Genomic DNA, 21,228 nt, shown 5'->3' on the forward strand with positions numbered 1-21,228 from the left:
ACAACAGACACAGTTTCAGCCATGTGTACCACATTTAAAATTATCATAAAAAGTACAAAATATGATCTAGATATGAATTAACAGCTAGTGTTGTTCTTTATTTCTGAATGCAATGTTCCCTACACCTTATGCTCTGCCCACCTGGACTTGCGCAATTGGTACTGTTATACCTATGTGGAGATCACTGGCACTTGATTCTGGGGAAACTAATGTGTACACTCACCATATAACCATGTTATAACCACATTAGTTTCCCCAGAATCAAGTGCCTGTGGTGGTGTTTAGTGATGAGTCAAGCGAATTTATGGCAAATTTGTCATGTTCATATTTGTTGTGTGAGGGAGATGAACTCCTAGAACGTAATGAATCTTAAGAAAATTCTGCTTGCTGAGGTTAGACAGTTCCAATTTAAGCTCGAACAAGACAAGGACCCTAAAGAGGGTGATAATGAGACTGAGTAGCACTTCTGGTAATTACTATTATCATTATGGGAATTATTATTATTATTCTTTCATTGATGTTATTTGAATTTCATAATGAAAAGAGATGGGCACATATTTGGGCAAAACTTGGATGTCTTCATAGCAGATTGTCATGTGAGCGTGGTTCATCTGTAACCAGTGGTGTTAAAAGTTAAACACTTAAGACTCAGACTGTGAGAGGTGTAGAAATAAATACTTTATGACAAGTTTGTTCTTTTAAACCATGATGAAATGCAGACCCCCGAATGTACTTTGGGTGTGATTGTTTACTAGCCTCCACAGATAGTAAAATTTAAGAATTTTATTAAAAAGAAAAAATAATCATTGACCTGGCGTATCCAGATGTTCAGCAAAGCATATATTTTCTCTGTGGGTCTAGGTCTATAATACTAGTGGCAAATGAAGTATACATATTTATGGGGAAACAAATCTTGAGAATAATATTATAATAATAATAATACATTGCCAATTATTGTTATGTTATGTTATTGTGGTACAAAAGGATAAACAAAAGTCTAACCACGCATCACATATACATATATATCATACTTTAGCATGCAAGAACTTCTCATAAATTTTACCCACAAGTTTCCTCTCTAATACAATAATGAATGATGGAGTGTATTTACCATGTACATGTATATTGGTGTACCTGTGCAAATTGCAGCAGTAAATAAAAAGTTGAGAAGTGTAGATGCTGTAAAGAGATTATGATTTTGAATAAGACTGAGGAGGCCAGGGTGGATTGTATCATTTGTCATCCAAGATTTCATACTCTTTGCTTGGATGAATATGTCCTGGAAGCAGCATACTGTGCCTACATTCAGCAATATGGAAATTGCAAGGAAATCCTGTTCGAGTACATGAACACTTGTAGGAAAATATTCTTACAGTTGTTATGGTGCCACTATCAGGGTCAATTTTGGGACAAGTGACTGCTTTATATGCATGTGAAAATTATGCTTAAAATTCTTTTTCATAAAATCCTTCCTTTATTAGCACAATTTATTAGTGCATGTACTATCATTTTACTTGAGTGTGGAATTTTTACCCAAACCTTTCCTTTTGATAATAGATTGTGCTAAAATCATTCATCCATTATCTTGGAAATTCTCATGAAAATTCTTTAATCCTCTGTAATTTCATTTCTTGAACAGATTCTATACCATGACATTAAAAGCATCTTGCTGTCTGTTCATGATCACATTTGATTCATTTAGCTTCCTAATACTGGTTGTGGTAAAATCTAATTTTATGCTAAAGGCATTGACTCTGAAAACATGAAATAAGTAATAGAAAACTGGGATACTTGAAATAACATAACTTTATTCAAGTTTAAAAATTTGCTGTATATTTTATTTTCAGTCATAATAGATACATGGCTGCATAGAGGTGGCAATAACTATCAACTTAGTACAGCTTCCTGACCACTTCCTCCAGCACTGCCATCAATTCTTCAACATAGTCTGGAAAAAAAAATTAAAAAATTGTTACCCCAGTAATTGAAGAAACTGAAAAATGTCATCCACTGCCTATGTCCAAAAATTACTGACAATTTACCAAAGAGAATTAATGGAAGCGGAAACAAGACTTAATTAGTATTAAATTTAACATACATATAAATCATAGTTTAATGAATGAATAATAATAATAATAATAATAATAATAATAATTTTTGTTGTGGTATATGATTTTGAATATGTGCTATAAAAAAGAATCTGTGTTAGCTTTGTTTTGATTGAATCGAGTTGCTTTTCTTTAATTAGCTTCTCCCTTCTGTCTGTGTATGTACAAGGCCGGGGAGGAGGGGGCTGACTGTATTCCTAGTAATATGTTCACTCTAACTTTAATATAACTTTAAACATAGAACTGTTATATATGTGCTTGTATACAAGTTTTATCAAATGGTATCATTCAGTGTAGTAAAAACTGCAATATCCACATACACTTGGCTACATGTCACACATCAAAATATTGTGTGGCCTTCATATTCTCTCTGATCCATTATGTTCTGAACATGCCTGTCTGTAATAATAGTGTCCACCTCCACACTGTGGTTCTGCAGTTTTTATGGCTCTAGAAAGTCCATCTTTTTTTGTGATATAACTACTCTTCACTTCATTAATCTGAAGAAAAGAGAAAAAACAATATTTCTATTTCTTGAAATGTGACATAATCTGTACATAGCTTAAATGTGTTTACCAACATTTTCAAAATGGACTTATGCATAAGTAACATAAAAAAGTAAGCTCATTTTCTTGCACGAGTGTCATGTATGAATGCTAACAAGTACTTGAAAGTTTGCAAGACCTTTGCTCCTTCTCTTAACTTGCTGGACATTTCACAACCTGTGTAGGAGGTGAAATTTTAGACATGTATTCTGATCATTGTAGTTTTCACACAGATGAGGATTTCTCATGAACATGTATCCTTTAAAGTGTATCATTGCTAAATAATAACAAGTGATTGGCCTACCGAGTCATATGCTTACATAATCATGCTGAGTTTAGTTAATACAATGTTATATGTTTCATTTGCTTGTTTGTTTTTTCTTAAGTATCCTATCAGTCTGATATTGAACAGCAATACTGCATGAGAGTGTATCTAGTCCCTGTAATAAGAGTATGAAAAACGTGTTTCATGCCTTTCCAGTAGATATGATATGGTAGTCACATATGAAGTCTTTTTCATGTCTGAATAATAATTGATAATTGCACAAACTCTTTATGCTCACTTTTACAACTAAGGGTTTATCATAAAGTTTGACATATTACCAATACATTGTAGTTATTCTGCAATCAAAAAATTACATAATTATTGACTCATATGCAGATACAACTTGTGAGGCCTAGGGAATCCATATCAACTATGAAGCTATACAAACCATATAAACAGGGAATGAATGGAAAATTCACTGTGACATCAAAATGCACCACAGGATATGTCACACCATCTACTGTCTTCAGTTCTCTCTGGTGCACTATCTTCCAGGTGCTGGTTCTCAAAATTCTCATATAGTACCTAAAACACACACACACACATATATATATATATATATATATATATATATATATATATATATATATATATATATATATATATATAGAGAGAGAGAGAGAGAGAGAGAGAGAGAGAGAGAGAGAAGCTTGGAGTGTTTTTCATTGTGCAATAAAAAAATCAATGTTTTTTGGTCATTGTTTTCATTAATGATGAGGTATTTGACATAATACCTTCAAAAATCACATCTAGAAGAAATTTATCATATAAATGAAAGATGTGTGAGCACACTAGTAGACCTTTAATCTTGGTGAATTCACAGAAACTATGGAGCACAACCTTATTTATTAACAAAAGTGATGCAGCACTGCCTTTCTGCTCAGTTATCCATGCACTTGAAAGCGACTCCGGATACTACTAGCTTATCCAGGTTTACAAATCGAAGAACACAAGTTTCCTGTGGATTTGCATGGATACTGTGACTTTAAAAGCTGATTCAAGACGTTCTGAAATGGCTGACAAATTTGGATGGATTATACCCACTTCCAAAACTTAAGCCTGAGCAGGATTTATCTACTTGGGACAATGAGACGAAGTAAGTGTTTCAGTTGTTGCATGAGGATCTGCAAATAGGAGTGTAAAAATACAGCTTTTCTGGAACATGCCAGACAGTCCTCCTGTTGTCACTAACTTCATTGGGGGTGTCTTGAGTATTATCCACACAAATACTCTTGAATAGAGAATTCATATTTTACCTTGAGAGCTACCAAAGACTTTATACAAATTTAAGTGAAGCGAAACAAACAATTACAAAATTTACGACACAGATGTTTGAAACAATGGGTAGCTGAATGATATAAAAAGCAAATTAGTGTACAGTTTTTCAAATGGTCGTACACTGATCAACGATTACTTAACTTCGTTAAGAGATTGTATGTACGGACATGTGCCTACAATGTTGCAGTGATACTCAGAATTCCAGGAATATAAAAGAATTAAAAAATGAAATGGCATTCCTGTGGATCACTAATATAAAGGTTTATCATTTCATGACATTTGTCATCAGTATTGCAAAAAATTCTGAGGAAGGAAGTCCAAGACATTCTTCAGGATTTAGTGGATAATGACTGACTGACACAATTCAACTGAAGTTTGGTCGATGTGTGGTGTGTGAGTGTTAGTGACCACTTATCTTGGATTTCATTTACCAGCAGATTCGGTGTGGATAATTTATAAACTGTACAAGAAAAACATGAAAACTAAAAATTAATCTGTGTTTGAAAGACTTGTTTGTGTTAAAAGTGTTGAGAATAGTGATGTGATGTAGATGAGCTGTGTACTTCCATGTGAGGAAGAAATTTGTTGTGTTTTATCCATGCTTCATACTTACAGAAACCTGTTTATAGCTAGTTTGTTACACCACCAAATGTTGTGGCTAGAAAAATTACATGACTGCAAAAGACTCTGGCTTCAATGCTTGGTAACATGATGTGTCTAAATATGCCAAAGACGTAGAACCAGTAAGAGAAAAACCAGCAGTGAAAGTGGTATTAGAATCTATGTTAGATACAGTGGTAAAAGAGAAGAAGAAAAAATTTAAACTCACAAGAGTAGTGTTTATAGTTATAATACTTCACAGATAGAATGATTGTATAGGAGAGGGTAGGAACAATTCATTCCACAGAGACTAAAACATCAGAGTGTTTACAAAGTGACATATACTGAGCAAGAGTGTTGACAATTGCCCTTTTTTTGGCAGCTTTGGTAATTTTAAGTTGTGCCTCATTTGTGTACTAAGTCATTTATGCATTATGTGTTTTCGTGATTTAATTTTTGTACATTGCTTGTCAAATGTAAATATATGCTGTTGTCGCTGCTTGACCTTGATGAAAAATATAAGCGTGTATAAAACATATATAATGTCTTGTATAGTTGATGGTATCTTAGAAATCTAAACTTGATTGTTATTGCTGCATCCTCTGTTCTCACACGGAATAAGTTAAGGTTAGATCTTCAAAGTTGGGTGGACATCTTGTCCATCCCTTTAACATACTGTTTGCTGGACCGTTTTGGTTAATGCAAAATCGAATATGTCAAATCTTTAATTGAATACAAATCACAATTGTTGAATCGTCCTCCTGACATTTTGTGTGGTATCACAATGTCTGGCAACTGGTTTACATGCTACTCCAAGAAAGTCAAGAAGAATCAATTTCGCTTGTTGAAAACATTCTTTGTGAAGACAATGGGATTGTGTCTGACTTTAGTAAAACATATCTTGTCACTGCTGATGACATGTTAGGAGATAATGAAGAAGATATTAAATTTAGTTTACAAGAAAAGGATATCTTTCTAATGCCAGTATTATTTACATCACCAAAAATGTATTTCAACAAAGAAAAGCACATTGCACAACACAATAAGTAGGTGATACTAGGATTAGCACTAAAAAAACTCCATCTCTCAGTGCATCCTGATGGAGTTGCTCGGGGAGAATAGTTCAGCATACTACACTTTATCGCAGAATTGCATCCGATGATCAGCACGGACTGAATGTGATTTTGATCAAATCGGCGTGGTTAAAAAATTAAAAATGGTTGCAAAAAGCAATCCTAGATACATGTAGGTTCACCCTAAGCTATAGATAGATGCTCATAAACTTGCCTCAGCAGTGATGCTGTCTGTCCTCTGAGTTCGAAGATGGCTGTGGCATTACTGACTGGTTTTGTTTCTGTGAGCAAGCACTTGAGTGGCTGATCAAGTCAATTTGTGCTTGAACTGTCTGTGGCACACTTGACAGGAGATGCTGCTAGGGTTTTCTTGAATAGAAGAGATGCTACAGAGATTTCAACTGCTTGCGTGTCTGCATTGCCTATTCAATTCTCCTCCGTTCAAAGTATGTAGTTCCAGTATGGTCGAGACTCCGTCAAATGGAGTGATCTTCTTTGGTAACCAAAGCTTGACATCCTGGTGACATGGCCCATCCATCTCAACTGTGATTTGGTTATTGATATGCCTGCCCGTGTAAGAACCTCCTCTGGGATCTGGTCCTTCCATCTTATTCTCATCAGTTTCTTCAGGCTGCCAATGTGAAATGGATCTGCTTCTTGGCATGGTATCTGAACAATGTCCAGGATCCACAAGTATAAAATAGGCTTGGCAACAAAATGGCTTTGTAGATCGTGATTTTTCTTTGTGGACTGATGCGCTTCCACAAATTTGGACATAGTCTGCCAAAGGCTAACTTCCTTGAGCAATTCTTGATTTGTTTCATCATCAATGTGGACTGCATGTGTCATTATGCAGCTGACAAAGGTGAACTTGTCCATTGTCACAAGCGTTTGACCATATACTTTGATGGTAGGCTGTACGTGAGATTTTCTGGTGTAGGTCAGTGCATCACCTTTGACTTCTTGATTCTGATTATAAGTGATAAATGTCACAAGCTGAAGAGAAATGGTCCTTACCTTGTAGCATGTCAGACTTAGTTATCAGCTAATAGGTGATCCCAAACATTCTCTTCCTGTAACTTTGTCCTCACCCGAAGTCTCTTCAGACTGAAGAGCTTGCCATTAGTCCGGTATCTAATGTTGATCAGTGTCATATTCATGGAAGACATCAGTACGCATGGAAGATAACATCATACTGAAGAGAACAGGGTCCAATACAGAGAGCTCAGCTTGACTCAATAGGTCACTAGGAATGGTTCAGATGATTCACCGCTGTTGTCGACACAAATGGGAGGCCATTTTTTTGCCATGATCTTTCAAACATTTCCACTGTTGACTGTGTCAAAGACTTGTTCAGGTCGATGTATGTTGTAATCAGGTTGGAGATCTGTTTTTGATGTTACTCTTCTAGATAACGAGATGAAAACATAATGTTTGTGGTCCCATGTCCTTTTCTAAAGCCATATTGACCTTCTGGCAGAAGCCATTGATTGATTCAGCAGAATCCTCGCAATATTTTGCCTATTATTGAAAGCAGTGAGATGCCCTGGTGGTTCTTGCAAGGTTTTCTGTTGTCTTTCTGCTTGTACAATTGGACTATGTATGCATCTAAGTACTCCTGGTATTCCTTGAGTCTAAATTGACTGAGTCATTTTCTGTGCCATATACAAGCTTCTGGCTATGCATACTTCTGCTGTTATAGCATCTTATTCTGGTACTTTGCCATGTGACAGCATGCCAATTGTATTTTTACGTTTCAGTCACCGCTGGAGGATCAGCAAGTGATATATTAATTTCCACTTGTTGATCAATTACCTAACTGCTGATAGATGACTATTGATTGATGATGCTGATGAAGTGTTTTGTCCATCTTTGAAGTATATTTTGTTTGTCTGTAAATAGAGTGGTGCAGTCAGCACTCATTATTGGAGATGTTCCTGATGACTGTGACCCGTAAATTGTCTTCATAGTATCATATAAGTACTTCATATCATTCCTTTCTGCATGAAACCGAATCTCATATGCGATGTTGCTCAGTCATGAGTCTTGCAACTCTCAGAGTTTGCACTGGACAGTCCTCTTGACGTTGTTTAAGGCTGACTTTTTATACGACCAATTGCTGTCTTCTAAGCAGGACTCCTGTAGCTATGTTTCTCTTGTAGAAGTCACTGTATGACAGCAACGTTCTCATCAAACTAGTTTTCAAGGTTATGTGCGGATGGACTAAGGATTTATGTAGCAGCCGAGTACACAGAGTCTCTAAAGGATGCCCAGTTTTCATCGACATTTTCGAAATTTATATCGATTGTATCCAGTTGATTGCACGTTTCTTCAACGATTTGCTATTAAGCTTACATAATAAGAGTATGTGGTCAGTCCAACATTTTGGACACATCTCATAGCTTCGGAGATCCTACAGGTCTCTTCACCTGATGGTAACGTAAGTCAGTAACATGGCATTGCATGGAGCGTGTGTGCATCCAGTACGTGTTGTTGCAGTTTGGCAGGTAGACGACCGTTTTGGTGGTTAGTAGGTCGTGTTCAGCGCATTTCTTCAGGAGGAATCCAGATATATTGCATTGGCCAACACCATTTTTTTTCGACGACCTTGGCTATTTCTGGTGAACTTCGTAAAGTCTAGCACTGAACCGGGATAAACATATTATTGCACGTAATCTATCACTGACGACTGAATAGGCCAAGCCCATCATACTCCACTGGGAACAAAATATAGCAGGTGAAATAATTTATTGTTAAATCATGTTTCCAGCAATAGGTATCATACATGGGAACATATCAAAACAGCTGAATAGTTTATATTAGCATGTCAACAATATACAGCTCTAACACATAATGTTCTTTGCACTTTACCTCTGTGACCTACAATTCAGATATTATCATTTGGCAATTATATGTGCTCTAACAACATCATCCCACTTCGTAATATTGGAAGTATAAAAATCACATGAGCTGTGCTTTGTGTGGTGCTGTCAAAAAATCGAATACTTTGGTACTACTATACGTATTTAGGATGCAACTCGATCACTACATGCATATTTACTCATCGATGTAAAAGCTAACATTCTCGATTGTCTGTAAGTTTGTACCCATTTGTTCCATAATATTTTTCTTTTGCCAAATTGACGCAAATGCATATGTACGTGCACATTTGATAGCAGGGGAACAGGGTGATTCGGACCATGGCTGATTCGGACCAGGCTGATTCGGATCAGATTTCTGGCTGATTCGGATCAGATTTCTGGCTGATTCGGACCAGATTTTTGGCTGATTCGGACCATGTGAAATATCAATAAGTTTCGTCTGAGATTTAAATGTGACACTTACATTTGTTTAGACACGATATTTCTCAGTATTTCCCAGGTACGTTGAGCAGTTAAAATATGCATTTAAGGAATTGATCATTAAATTGCATTTAGGGAATCGATCATTAAATTGTATGCAGATTGTTGGTGACAAAAATCGCTAAAACAGTGTCCATGCAGCAACATTTATTCATACATATTGATCTGAGTTTACATTATTTGTGTCCACACATACAGGTCTGGGTAGGTTTATGTCTTTGCTAGATTTATGTAGAATTTATTTATACTGTCTATTTTGCTATATACTAATAGTACTACTTAAATCTTGTTTCTTAAAGGAGAAAGTGAGGTGCTGTACAATTTTTGATTTAGTTCGATAAAATATCACACGTCAATATCATACGTTTATATATATTATATTTATATATTCTTTATTTTGGTTTAAAAAAATCTAAATGCTATAGTTAATATGGAGTTTGTTCTGATTTCGGTTAGAAATTTGCTAACAACTGTCTTACGTAAATTTAGAAGCCGAATATTAACTTTTTATATTCTCTTAGTATGTCTGCAAAAACCGTAATAACTACTAAACTATATAATGTGTGTGTTACACCGTTTTTCTTATAATAGTTCACATGGTCCGAATCAGCCCGTAATTTGGACCGAATAAGCCAGTCTTTGGGCCGAATCAGTTATGGTCCGAATCAGCCACGGTCCGAATCGGCCAGCATTCAACAGCAGCTGGTCTCAAAGAAGTGTTACCATGGTTTACTTAGACAAAATTATTTGATAAACATACAGGATCGTTGTTACCACTGTCTGATCCAAGAATTGATACTCAGTCAAAACAAATCGTGTTGAAACCTAGTGGAAGTGAATCTTTCGGTAGTGTCATTATTCTTAACTTTTAACATTGGCTCCTAATGCCGAAACAAAAATATCTAAATTCCGACAGCAGACCAAAAAGTATAGAGGTGGTAGTGGTGGTACAACAAGTTCACAAAAGAAGAACAAGACCAAAGAAAAAATAAATAATAAAAATACCCAAGAAAAAACTCCTGCTCTAAAGACGGATACTGTTGTTAGAACGCGCAGGCACGCAAGAAAACACTTCTTTTTTAAAGACTTCACACTTGTTCCTCAGGATGTTAATGACGGACATAAATTAACTTTATACGGAATGATCTCCATCGTTGATGATAACAACGGACACCTTCATAATCTCATCGAGATGTCACGTTTATAAACAAAATTTGCATTCGGCATCAGAAACAGAAAAATCGCAAGGGTTTGAACAATTATTGCAACTTCTTTACATGTTTAGCAGAAAGCTATAGATGAAACGACTCTGAGAGAAAACAATAAAGCATCACAGCTCCCAATATGACGATATTCACCGCTTCTGGAAACGAGTTTTAAAATCCACCAGCTAAAATACACTTGCTGACAAAGCCTACATCAAGGACTTGTTGATTCAAAAATCCACACTCTTGTAAAAACAAGAGAAAACGAAAGAAGTCATGACAAAACTCAAAACAGAACGATTACCCCTGTTCAGACATCATTCTTTATACCCACTACTTGCCATTCCAAACTATCCATCTATAAGTCAACATTATTTATTTCCGGCAATGAAATCAATATTTTCAAACCCCTTGACCAACTGGTGTTGCCAGTGACGTACAGGCGCACTCTTTGAACGCCTAGCACCCATTTGATGAGTAAATAATTAGTACGCTAAATGTACATGGCCGAATGGCCGCATATGTCTCTAATTTAAGATAATCATCATGATCACGTAAAGCGGGAGACGAACTCCTTAAGTCTTGCAAAGGAGTTCTCTGGGAAGTAATTGAAGAAGAGGTTGTGAAGATAATGTCATTCTGAGCTGATAATAATAATAATATTATAATAATGAGGACTTTGTATAGCGTCTAATCTTTAGAAGCTCTAAGCGCTTTACGACATTAGACAACACATATAACATAAAAAAACATATATAATGACATGATTACAAAAACAAACACCATAAAATTAGAAATAAAAAAACATGTTGAAAATATTTAAGGTAGGTAACATTAGGTCTTTAAGTTTGTTCTTGCAGTCGAAATAAGTGAGTTTTAAGGGCACTCTTGATTGGGATCACTGTGTCTTTGTGTCTAAGTTCAGTGAGCAATTCATTCCATGTTACCGGGCCCTGGTGTGCAAAGAATGCTGTCCATATGACTATGTTTTCATAGTGGGAGTAATGAGTATAAAATTGTCAGATGAGGAGCGTAAGTATCTTTGCTGGTGTGTACACATGGGTGAGGTCGGATAGGTATGTTGGACTGGAGTCCGTCATTGAAACGTAGCACAGAGAACAAATTTTGTGTTTGATTCTGAATCGAATGGATAGCAAGTGTAGGGTACAGAGCAGCGGGGAGGTGTGCTCTGATCGTGGTACTCAAAGTATGATCCGAGATTCTGTGTTTTGAAGTTTCTGAAGTAGTTATTGAGATGAATCAGACATAATTCAGTTACAATAGACCAGTCTTGAAAGTACTAATGAACACAAAATGTTTTAATGGCATCAACTGAAAGATATTTGCAAATGGAGCTGATGCGTCTCAGCTCAAGATATGCAGCCTTGCGTAGGTTCATGACATGTTGGTGCAATGTGAGAGTACTGTCCTGAGTAACACCTAGATTTCATACTGATTGTGTGGACTTAATATTGGCGTTGCTGATATTTATTGGTTGAGGTAAAGGATGTGAATGAGAAAGTCTTTGTGTTGTGATCAGAATGGCCTCAGTTTTATCATCATTCATCTGCAGCTTGTTAGACGTCATCCATGATTTCACATCGGAAATTCACCTCTCTACACCTTGGATGGTAGCATCAACTTCAGCTGTGTGGCTAGATTTGTATTATTAGGGTGTCATCAGCGTACCATTGGTGAGGCACAGGATCATGATCTATGACACTTGAGAGTGGCTGAGTATATATAATGAAGAGAACAGGTCCAAGAACAGATCCCTGTGGAACACCAAAACATATATTAACTGGGCTGGTGTGTATTCCACTTGCGGACACAATTTGTGTCCCGTTGACCAAGTAGGACTTGAACGACAGTAAGGCTGTATCATGAATGCCAAATACATGCTGCAGACGGTGAAGTAATATGTCATGGTCTATTTGTCAAATGCCGCAGACAAATCAAGGAGGGTGAGGACTGTAATATTTCCGCTATCCAAAGCAGATATAATGTCATTAACTACTTTTAGAATAGTAATTTCAGTACTGTGGTAAGGGCGATATGCAGATTGTACATTGCTGAAAAGACTGTTTGAATTCAGATGAGATACAAGCTGTGATAGAACAACCTTTTCTAAGATTTTTATGAATGGGAGATTAGAAGCTGGGCGGTAGTTCTTTGAATCGTTATGGTCTAGTGTTGGTTTCTTAAGCAGACGCTTTACAACGGCAGTTTTGAAAAATGATGGGAATTCCCTGGATGATAGAGAGGTATTAATAACATCGGTTAGAGAAGGCAATACTGGATCTAAGCACTCAAGAAGCAGTGATGTTGGAACTGGATCAAGTTCACATGACTTTGGTGCACTCTTCATCAGGATTTACAAACGAAATCCATAGAGACAGGTTCAAATGCTGCTAATGGTTGCCGCTCAAATTCTGTATCCCAACTGTATGGTGACGACGAGTCAATTGAAATTGTGGTGTCAAGCTTATCTCTAATCGTTTGTACTTTGTCACGGAAGAAATTTGCAAACATGTCCGGAAGGTCGACGGGAGAGAAGGTAGTTGGAAGTGGTGTACATTTGTTCCTTGACATTTGCTTGTTAGTACTCTCGAAGAGCTCTTTTCAGCTGGATCTTTCCATGATCTTATTGGTGTAGTGTGCTGATTTCGCTGCATGGACTATATTTGTGACATTCTTCTTAGCGGCTTCATAGATTTGCTTATGAATAGTGAGTCTGGTGGAAAGCCAAAGCCTCTCAGCTTTACGGCGGTCTCTTTTAGCAGTGCGAAGTTGGTCTTTAACACTGCTATACCATGGAGAACACTTTTGAATTGATACGCTGCACTTGGTAGCTAGGGCATGTTTGTCGAGCAATGAACGCAGGCAGTTATCGAGTTGTTCTGCTGTAGGAGGTAAGCAAGTTGTTAGGTTTGCTTGGATGTCATACATTAGTTTGGTTCTATTTATCATACGGAGGTTTCTCTTAGTAGCAGATAAAGGGTCAGGGACGGATACATCAAGATGGCAAAGAATGCAGAGGTGGTCTGATGCAAGTTCATAGGATACCAGGTTGGACCGTAGAATGTTATCATCAGGTCTTTGAAGAATCCAGTCTAAAATGTGACCATGTTTATGAGTGGGTTGGTTAGCTGACTGTTTGAGTGTTTGAGGTTGAAAACATTAATAGAATCTAGGAGTTTTTATGCGTTTGGGTTTCCGGGACAGTCAAAGTGTAAGGTGAAATCTCCAAGAATAATTAGATTGCCACCTATCGAATTTCCATACTCTAGGAGATTCAGAAACTTCTCCAAAAAGAAAGATTGAGTCAGCTTGTTTTTTCTACTAGGAGGAGGACGGTACAGGGAGAAAAAAAAATGGACTGACCTTTGCTTCTTTGTGAGTGTGGTTTGGACTAGTTCAAATGATGGGTGGTCGAACTTGAATGTTGTGGTGTGGTTAATACGTTTGATCATGGAGTTCTTTGTGATGACAGTAATTCCACCTCCGCGAGAGTTACGGGAGAACGACTTGATGGAGTAACCAGTGGGTGTTAGATCCGCGCACTTGGGGTCATCGCCTGATGTTTTTTAGCCATGTTTCTGTCAGGAAAAATACGTCGATATTCTGGTGGTTGATAAAATTAACTATTTCTGTGCGCTTTTCCGGTGGTCCTACTGACTGGTCACTGAACAGTGATTTGAATTAGGTTATCTAAATTAACGGTCGAATTTTTAAATTGTTGAGCCGGAAAGGGTATAAGGGAGATAACTGGAATTCTTCTTCCTGTGTTAGACGCCGGCCAGCTTTGAATTAACGTTTCTTTTTTCGCTTCTTTTTACATTTAGGTAATGATGAATTTAACCCGAATTCATTTAGTCTAGAGCACAATGTAGTGTGGAAAGCCAAGGAGTGGTCATTTAAAGCAATTAATGAGGGTCCATCATAGCATAAACGGGTTGACTGGCGAGTATCACGTGATGGCGGTTTGTTAAAAAAAAAACCACAAAGGCAGTTGTAGCAGTGGAACAAGACAGCTGAGAAAAAGTCTAATTGTTCACGTTTCCAAAACACGGAGATGAAGAAACACATACGAACTGAACAGCCAATACATGATGAACACAATAACGTAAACGAAGACAGGCAGCAAGCACATATATCATGAAAACAGGCCCCCCCCCCCCAAAAAAAAGGAACAGTTGCTTCAAGCCGGTTAAGCGATAGCAGCCATCTTGTCATATCTTGGCATAGCTGATGAGAAGTAGGAAAGGGAGAGGCACATTAAATAAAGGGAATTTGCGCGTCTCAGTATGAAAATGATGAGGATCCAAGACAATATGGGGTGGGTGGGTAAAAATTGGATTCCTGATGAAGAGCTACCACAGCAGCGACCTCTGATTTGGATTCGAAGACCAATGACTCTAATTTTAGGGAAGTGTGACCACCAAGTGAGAGGAGTGATGGCAGAAAGCAAAACATATCCTTTTCAAGACAACACTAATCTATGGAGAAGAGAGGTACTACATAAAGTATTTTAAAAAATCTGTCTTTGTCTATGTTTACAACTAAAACCCCATTACCCCTGCCTTATTTTTATGTGGGTATAGTGCGTCTATATAAACACTCCCACCCTTATCTGCTCATGTCACATAATTCTATGTTTGTACGAGAGTAACGTGTGTCTAGAAACACTCCTACACTTTACATTGAATAGAAGAGTAGTGAGATGTATTGTAACGAAAAACGGGTAACGGAAAGTTGGGTGTGTTTTAGATTGTAATTTTAAAAGCGGAAGCTCTATATCAGACCTGTGTTGGATTGTAATTTAAAAAAAAAATGTTAACATTACATTTCCCGTAGAAATGTAAAATATTTTCGACACTGAAAAGGCTCATAACGCAATGTTAAGGCACCCCACCCCCCAAGAAAGAAATATGTGTTTCCTATTGCACTGGTAAACATCAGGACTAACCATCAAAGAGCGCCCACCTCCTATGCGGGAGGTTGTGGGTTCGAACCCCGTCAGAATCATACCAAAGACAAAAATGTTACTAACTCCTGCCTTGCTAGGAGTTCAGCATTAAGAGGTCAGTGTTGGGACTAGTCGGTCTGGTGTCAGGATAATGTGACTGGGTGGGACATCTTGCTACATGATGCCCAGTTTCTCGTAGAGCCCAATAATTTTTATTCTGTAGGTCTACACAAAGACTGATCATTAATGTTACATTCCTTTATAGCCTAAAGTGACCCCCCCCCGTCACCATAGCGTAAACCTATGACGTAATGTTAGTTCCTGTATTGCCCTAGATCACCCATACAACTCCCAATGTCATCTTGTAGCTGAATTCTTATCGTGTCAATAACTAGGAACCAAATATATACATAAATGTTTCAGAAAATAAAAAGCAATTGATAAAACTTTGGAATCCCAGTGTACTACATTCTGAATAATTTTTGTCCACTTATATTTTTTAATCTTCAACTCATAATGGCATCTTATATTCAGCTACCATGTAAATATTTAGAAATGGCCATGTCTTGAGGATAAAATTTGTGAAATTAACCTGCTTATTTCGTTTGCACTGAGCTGCACCTGCATATATAAGTATTTTTTATATTAAAAAAATAACTTGTGTATACAACAGAATTTAATGCTTTGTTGTTCATTGTTCTATTCGCCATTCATTTAAGATAACTGAAATAATGTATCCACGCATTCCGTTTGGGCTATTGAAATAAAGTGCAGTGGCATGCTAAAGCGGGTACGAGGGGTGCAGTCCGCCTCGGGTGATAGCCAGAAGGAAGGCGGGAGGTGGTGTGCCATCGGAAGAGTTCAAATACCAGTACAAGTTTGTGTTTTTTTTTAAATTATTGTTTTAGTGCATAATATGCAGTATTATATGTTCACTAAATGTTTAATGTCCTGCATTGTTCTTAATCCCAATTTGCTTATGACAGTGCTGTACTGTTTAAAATGAACTTGCAAGCATAATGTATCTTTCTGTGTGTTTACATTTTCAAACTATATGTGGGAGTGCGAAAGGAACGATCCGCCCCGGCTACCAAATATTTTAGGTACGTCCCTACAAAGAATCTTCTCTCTCTCTCTCTGCTTGCTGGTTCGGCATGTAGATGAGATTTGAAGCGTCCTCAAGCATGGTGTAAGAGATGTGTCCCGTATTGCAGAAAAAGTCATACAGGTCATGTAGGAGCATTTACTCAAATTAAATTAAATTTTAATTGTTCTAAAATTTAATACTAAAATAGTTCAACCAAAGTCTATTCAATCAGGAATGCTGAATTCTCTGCACCTTAAATATTGTACCAAAATCTTCAAGACGTTAAGTTTTTATCGCTATGGACTTTTACGATGGTAGCCAGCTACTAAACTGGTTTGAAAAATACCCCCCCCCCCCGACCTAATCGTCACATCGTTGGTAATACACTTTTTTTGTAATCAACCTGCGTAGCTTTCATTGTGACATGACAGGGCGCGACATTTAATCAGGTATGTATTGGGTCACATCTTAATGTTGACCTCGTCCACAAATGTCCACATAATTTATTATTGATTTTGCCGTAAGTACTTCTCGTGGCATGTAAATAATTACCTTCTAAAGCAATATGGATATACGTGAATCCAAATAAAGTGAATAATTACAATTTAAAGGTACGTGTAACACTGGACAACAAATTTTTACAAAAGTCATGTTACTGAAATAAAATTAGTCAATTCTTATCAATTTTTATGTGCTGAACACGAATATGACAGTCAAATTGCAAAATTGGCTCTAGTTTTTTTGTAATCTGCAAGAAATTAATGTTTACATAACGAAATGCATTCCAATAGTAAAAGGTCAACTGTAATAGCCTACCTATAAAAAATCAAGTCATTGACTACATCTTAGATTTCTTCGCCTGTCTCTTGTACAGCTGTTCGGGAGCATCTCTGAGGAGTGTCCAGCAGTAGTCAGCCAGCATTGTAGTGGACCATTTTCCCTGGTATCTTTGTTCCATTGTTGCGATATCTTGATGAAAACGTTCGCCGTGTTCATCACTAACAATACCACAGTTGCTAGGAAAGAAATCCAAATGGGAATGAAGGAAGTGAATCTTTAGAGACATATTGCAGCCAAGTTTCTTATACTTCATCAACATGTCTTCTACTAGTTCCTTATAGTTTTCTGCCCTAACATTTCCGAGGAAGTTTGTAGAAACTAGGCGAAAAGCATTCCATGCTTGTTTCGCGTCACCTTCCAGCAAGTTGTTGAACCGGTCATCTTTGAAAAGCTCTCGAATCTGAGGACCCACAAAAACTCCCTCTTTAATCTTTGCTTCGCTGAGTCGAGGGAATTTTTCATGCAGGTATCGGAATGCTGGCAAAGTCCGGTCAATGGCTTTCACGAAGTTCTTCATCAAACCTAGTTTGATGTGAAGGGGTGGTAGCAAGATTTTCTGAGCCTCAACCAGAGCTGGGTGTTGGATATTATTCTCTCCAATGGCTACATTCTGCCTGTGAGTCCATTCCTTCCTCATGTAGTGCATTTCCCTTGCTCGGCTATCCCACTCGCATAAGAAACACATGTATTTTGTATATCCTTGCTGCAGTCCCATTAAAAGGGCAACTACCTTCAAATCACCACAGAGGTGCCAGCTGTACTTGTTATACTCAATGGAATTCAGTAGCTGCCTTAAGTTATCGTATGTCTCTTTCATGTGGACAGCATACGCTACTGGAATAGATGGAAGAATGTTTCCATTGTGCAAAAGCACAGCCTTGAGACTCAGTTTCGAAGAGTCCACAAATAGTCTCCATTCTTGTGGGTCATGAGTGATTTTTAAAGCATTCATGAGGCCCTCAATATCGGAACAGAATATCAGATTACTTTCCTTTCTGAAGAAAGGCTCCAATTGCTGGTGGCGCTTTCGATATGCAGTAATTGTGACATCTTCTTCTAGAAGATTCCATTGTTGGAGTCTTGATCCTAGCAATTCTGCCTTGTTCTTTGATAAGTCCAAATCACGAATCAGGTCATTTAGTTCTTCCTGTGTTATTCTGTGTGGGGTTGTTGATGCACCACAGTGAAAATCTGGATCACTGCATGCTGATGGACCAGGAGAAGAACAGGTCGACTCACCTTTGTCTTCGTCAGATGAATCAAGAGAATATTCTGCTGGAGGTTCTGGGATAGGAAGTCCCTCACCATGTGGAACTGGTCTCAATGCAGACGGAATGTTTGGGTAGACTATTCTCGACTTCTTTCGCTTCGTTATTCCGCCGGAAAGAGGAGGAACCAAGCAGAAGTAACAGTCATTTAGGTGGTTGCTTGGCTCTCTCCACACCATTGGGACTGCAAACGGCATTGATGACCCTTTGCAATTCAACCACTGTGAAAGCTGTGTTGTACATGTAGCACAGCATACATGCGGAGCCCAAGGCTTGTCTTGGTCACCAACCTTGCATCCGAAGTAAAGATGATATGTCTTCTTGACTTGAGAATTGATACTTTTCTTCTGGTTGGCAAATGTCACTTCCCCACAAATATAGCAAAAATTGTCCGCGGTATTAACACACTTTCGAGGCATTACTGTTCTTTATTGTACGTAAATGGATAAAATAATAAGTTTTATGTAACAGTAGCTTGAACTGTCTCGCACAACGTCTAAAATATTTTAAATGCTGAACCTATCTGATTGGGCTTTATATAGTACACTGCTTACGTCAGCTTCAGCAGCCGCCTGGCATTAGTATAATAGGCCTACACATGTATAGTACACTGCTGACGTCAACTTACTTCAGCAGCCGCATGGCATTAGTATTGCATTGCATCAGAAAATGATGCAATCAACTGTGGATGATGTGAGCATGATGGTATTATGCAATGTTACATCATTATTCCGGATGTTGCTGCAGTCCTACTGGAGAAATTTACACAGTGAAACATAGAAAATGAGGTATATGAATATCTTCAAAACGAGAGCCAATACAAATTTTTCACGGTTATATTCGTGTTCGGCACACCAAAATACTACAGATTAGGGCCTTTTCAAGTTAGTAATGATTTCACTGTTGACCAGTGTAATCTATGTCAAACAAATGACACTCATTACTGAAATACTTGGGTTATGAACCTGCATCATCGGAGACAGTTTTGGGCATTTTAAGGAAAGGCGAGCTAAAGAGACGTAAAAACTACAGACACATAATTTTCCATTCGGGTGCTTGTTATATGCTGTAATGCATGAAAACACAATATAATGTTTTTAATAATTTCAATAGCTGTAATCCCAAGTGACTGTTGTATTGTTTTTTTTAGATATTCAGTAAATTTTACGGTTAAAAAAAGTTTTTTCCTATTGACTTACTCATTGCTGCATTTTATGATTGATCAAATACAACCTATGCAAAATTTTATGATTGGTCAAATACAATCTACCCAAAACTTTTCTTCTGACCTCCAGAAAATAAAATGTTCAAAATATTTCATTCTTTTTATTGTTGCTACATTGCTAGCATCCCTATTGTGTTTTTATTTCACGTTTAAAATACATGTTGTCTTCTCAAATCCTTATCAGTAATGATCAAAATCAGTCCTTACGAAATAAAACTATAAATGACACGTACCTCTCCGTCAGTTGACAACGATTAACATAACATAACTATGTTTACCTAGGTTTTGAATGCATTCAAATACGCCACCCAGTTTGCAGACGACAAAATTTACCCACAATTCTTTTATCGGAAACAAAGTGGAAGACACCACAACATGCAGAAACTCGGGAGCTATAGTGTTTGATTCTCACTGGATTCTTGTTCATTTTTTAAAAAAAAACCAGCAAAAAGGCAGAAATATGTCTTGTCTAGCATTGTGCATGGATAAAGATTCTAAAAGACTGAGAGCTTTGAGCAAACAAATCGATGCCCGGTTGGCCAAAGAAAAGCGGATTGCCAAAAGGACGATTAAACTTCTTATGCTGGGTAAGTACAAATAACTCAGTACAGGTAAATCAGACAGGAGATGAAAACATGTGGCTGCATGGGTGTTTAATCTTTCTTCTGTCTTTTCTTTTCAGGTTTGTGGGGTTTTTTTTTTCATTATCTAAGTGGTGCGAGCCAAAAACCACGACAATTTTCTGACAGTGAAACTTCGTTGCTTAAAAAGCACAACAAAACAGTACCCCATCCATAAACAAACAAAACAAAACATTAGAATTTACATTCGTGAACGGTGTCACAAGATACATAGCCGTTATTCCCGCAGTGGGTCAGTGAATGAAAGAGGGTGAGAAACAACAAAGGCAAATAGGTCAACAAACTCAGAGGAGTATGCAAATATCACATGAGTGACTTAATCCATACATAAACTGTGTACCCATTCGATATAAGTAAAGATGGCATATACCTAGTTGCAGATCGATAGGCTTTTGAAGGTCATGTACCCATTTGCTGTTTGCGACAAAGACTGTTACGTTGTTTCAATGCGTCCTTTTGTGCTACTTAGTTCCAATAGTGTTCTTTTGTGCCAATTTCATTTAGGCCTAGTCACCCCACACACGTCATTCGACGTAGTACAAGTACTGAGATTAGATGTGTACGATTTGGTTTATTTATACATACTTAATAAGATATACAGTAAAGTCGAGCTAAAGTGGGTAAAAAAAAAATGCATGATAAGGGACCTAACAGTTAAATCAAGGGGAGGTAATTTACTTTAGCGCTGGGCTATAATTGTTT

At 37.4% G+C, this 21,228-nt stretch overlaps 1 protein-coding gene and 1 long non-coding RNA gene across 3 annotated transcripts in view; one reads left to right on the forward strand and one right to left on the reverse strand.

Annotated features, from left to right (window-relative positions):
- Nucleotides 1-1,824: 1,824 nt before the first annotated feature.
- LOC149794120 (uncharacterized) lies at nt 1,825-21,054 on the reverse strand. 2 transcript variants are annotated; one of them, XR_016422960.1, is made up of 4 exons: nt 20,897-21,054; nt 3,367-3,503; nt 2,429-2,608; nt 1,825-1,948 (listed from the first exon to the last, which is right to left on the reverse strand). It is a non-coding gene; the product is annotated as an uncharacterized LOC149794120 (long non-coding RNA). The 2 variants fall into 2 exon arrangements; XR_016422961.1 differs by lacking the exon at nt 20,897-21,054 and adding an exon at nt 13,881-14,021.
- The window catches only part of LOC149794121 (guanine nucleotide-binding protein G(q) subunit alpha), a 107,970-nt gene continuing 107,009 nt past the window's right edge, over nt 20,268-21,228 (forward strand). Inside the window, exon 1 of the mRNA XM_089968106.1 lies at nt 20,268-20,472. Within this exon, the coding sequence (XP_089824232.1) occupies nt 20,346-20,472 (127 nt within the window). The 5' untranslated portion in view covers nt 20,268-20,345. The remainder of the gene's footprint in view (nt 20,473-21,228) is intronic.

Source organism: Sinohyriopsis cumingii, chromosome 8 (assembly GCF_028554795.1).
Source record: "Sinohyriopsis cumingii isolate HCF-2022 chromosome 8, ASM2855479v2, whole genome shotgun sequence".
Taxonomy (NCBI): domain Eukaryota; kingdom Metazoa; phylum Mollusca; class Bivalvia; order Unionida; family Unionidae; genus Sinohyriopsis; species Sinohyriopsis cumingii.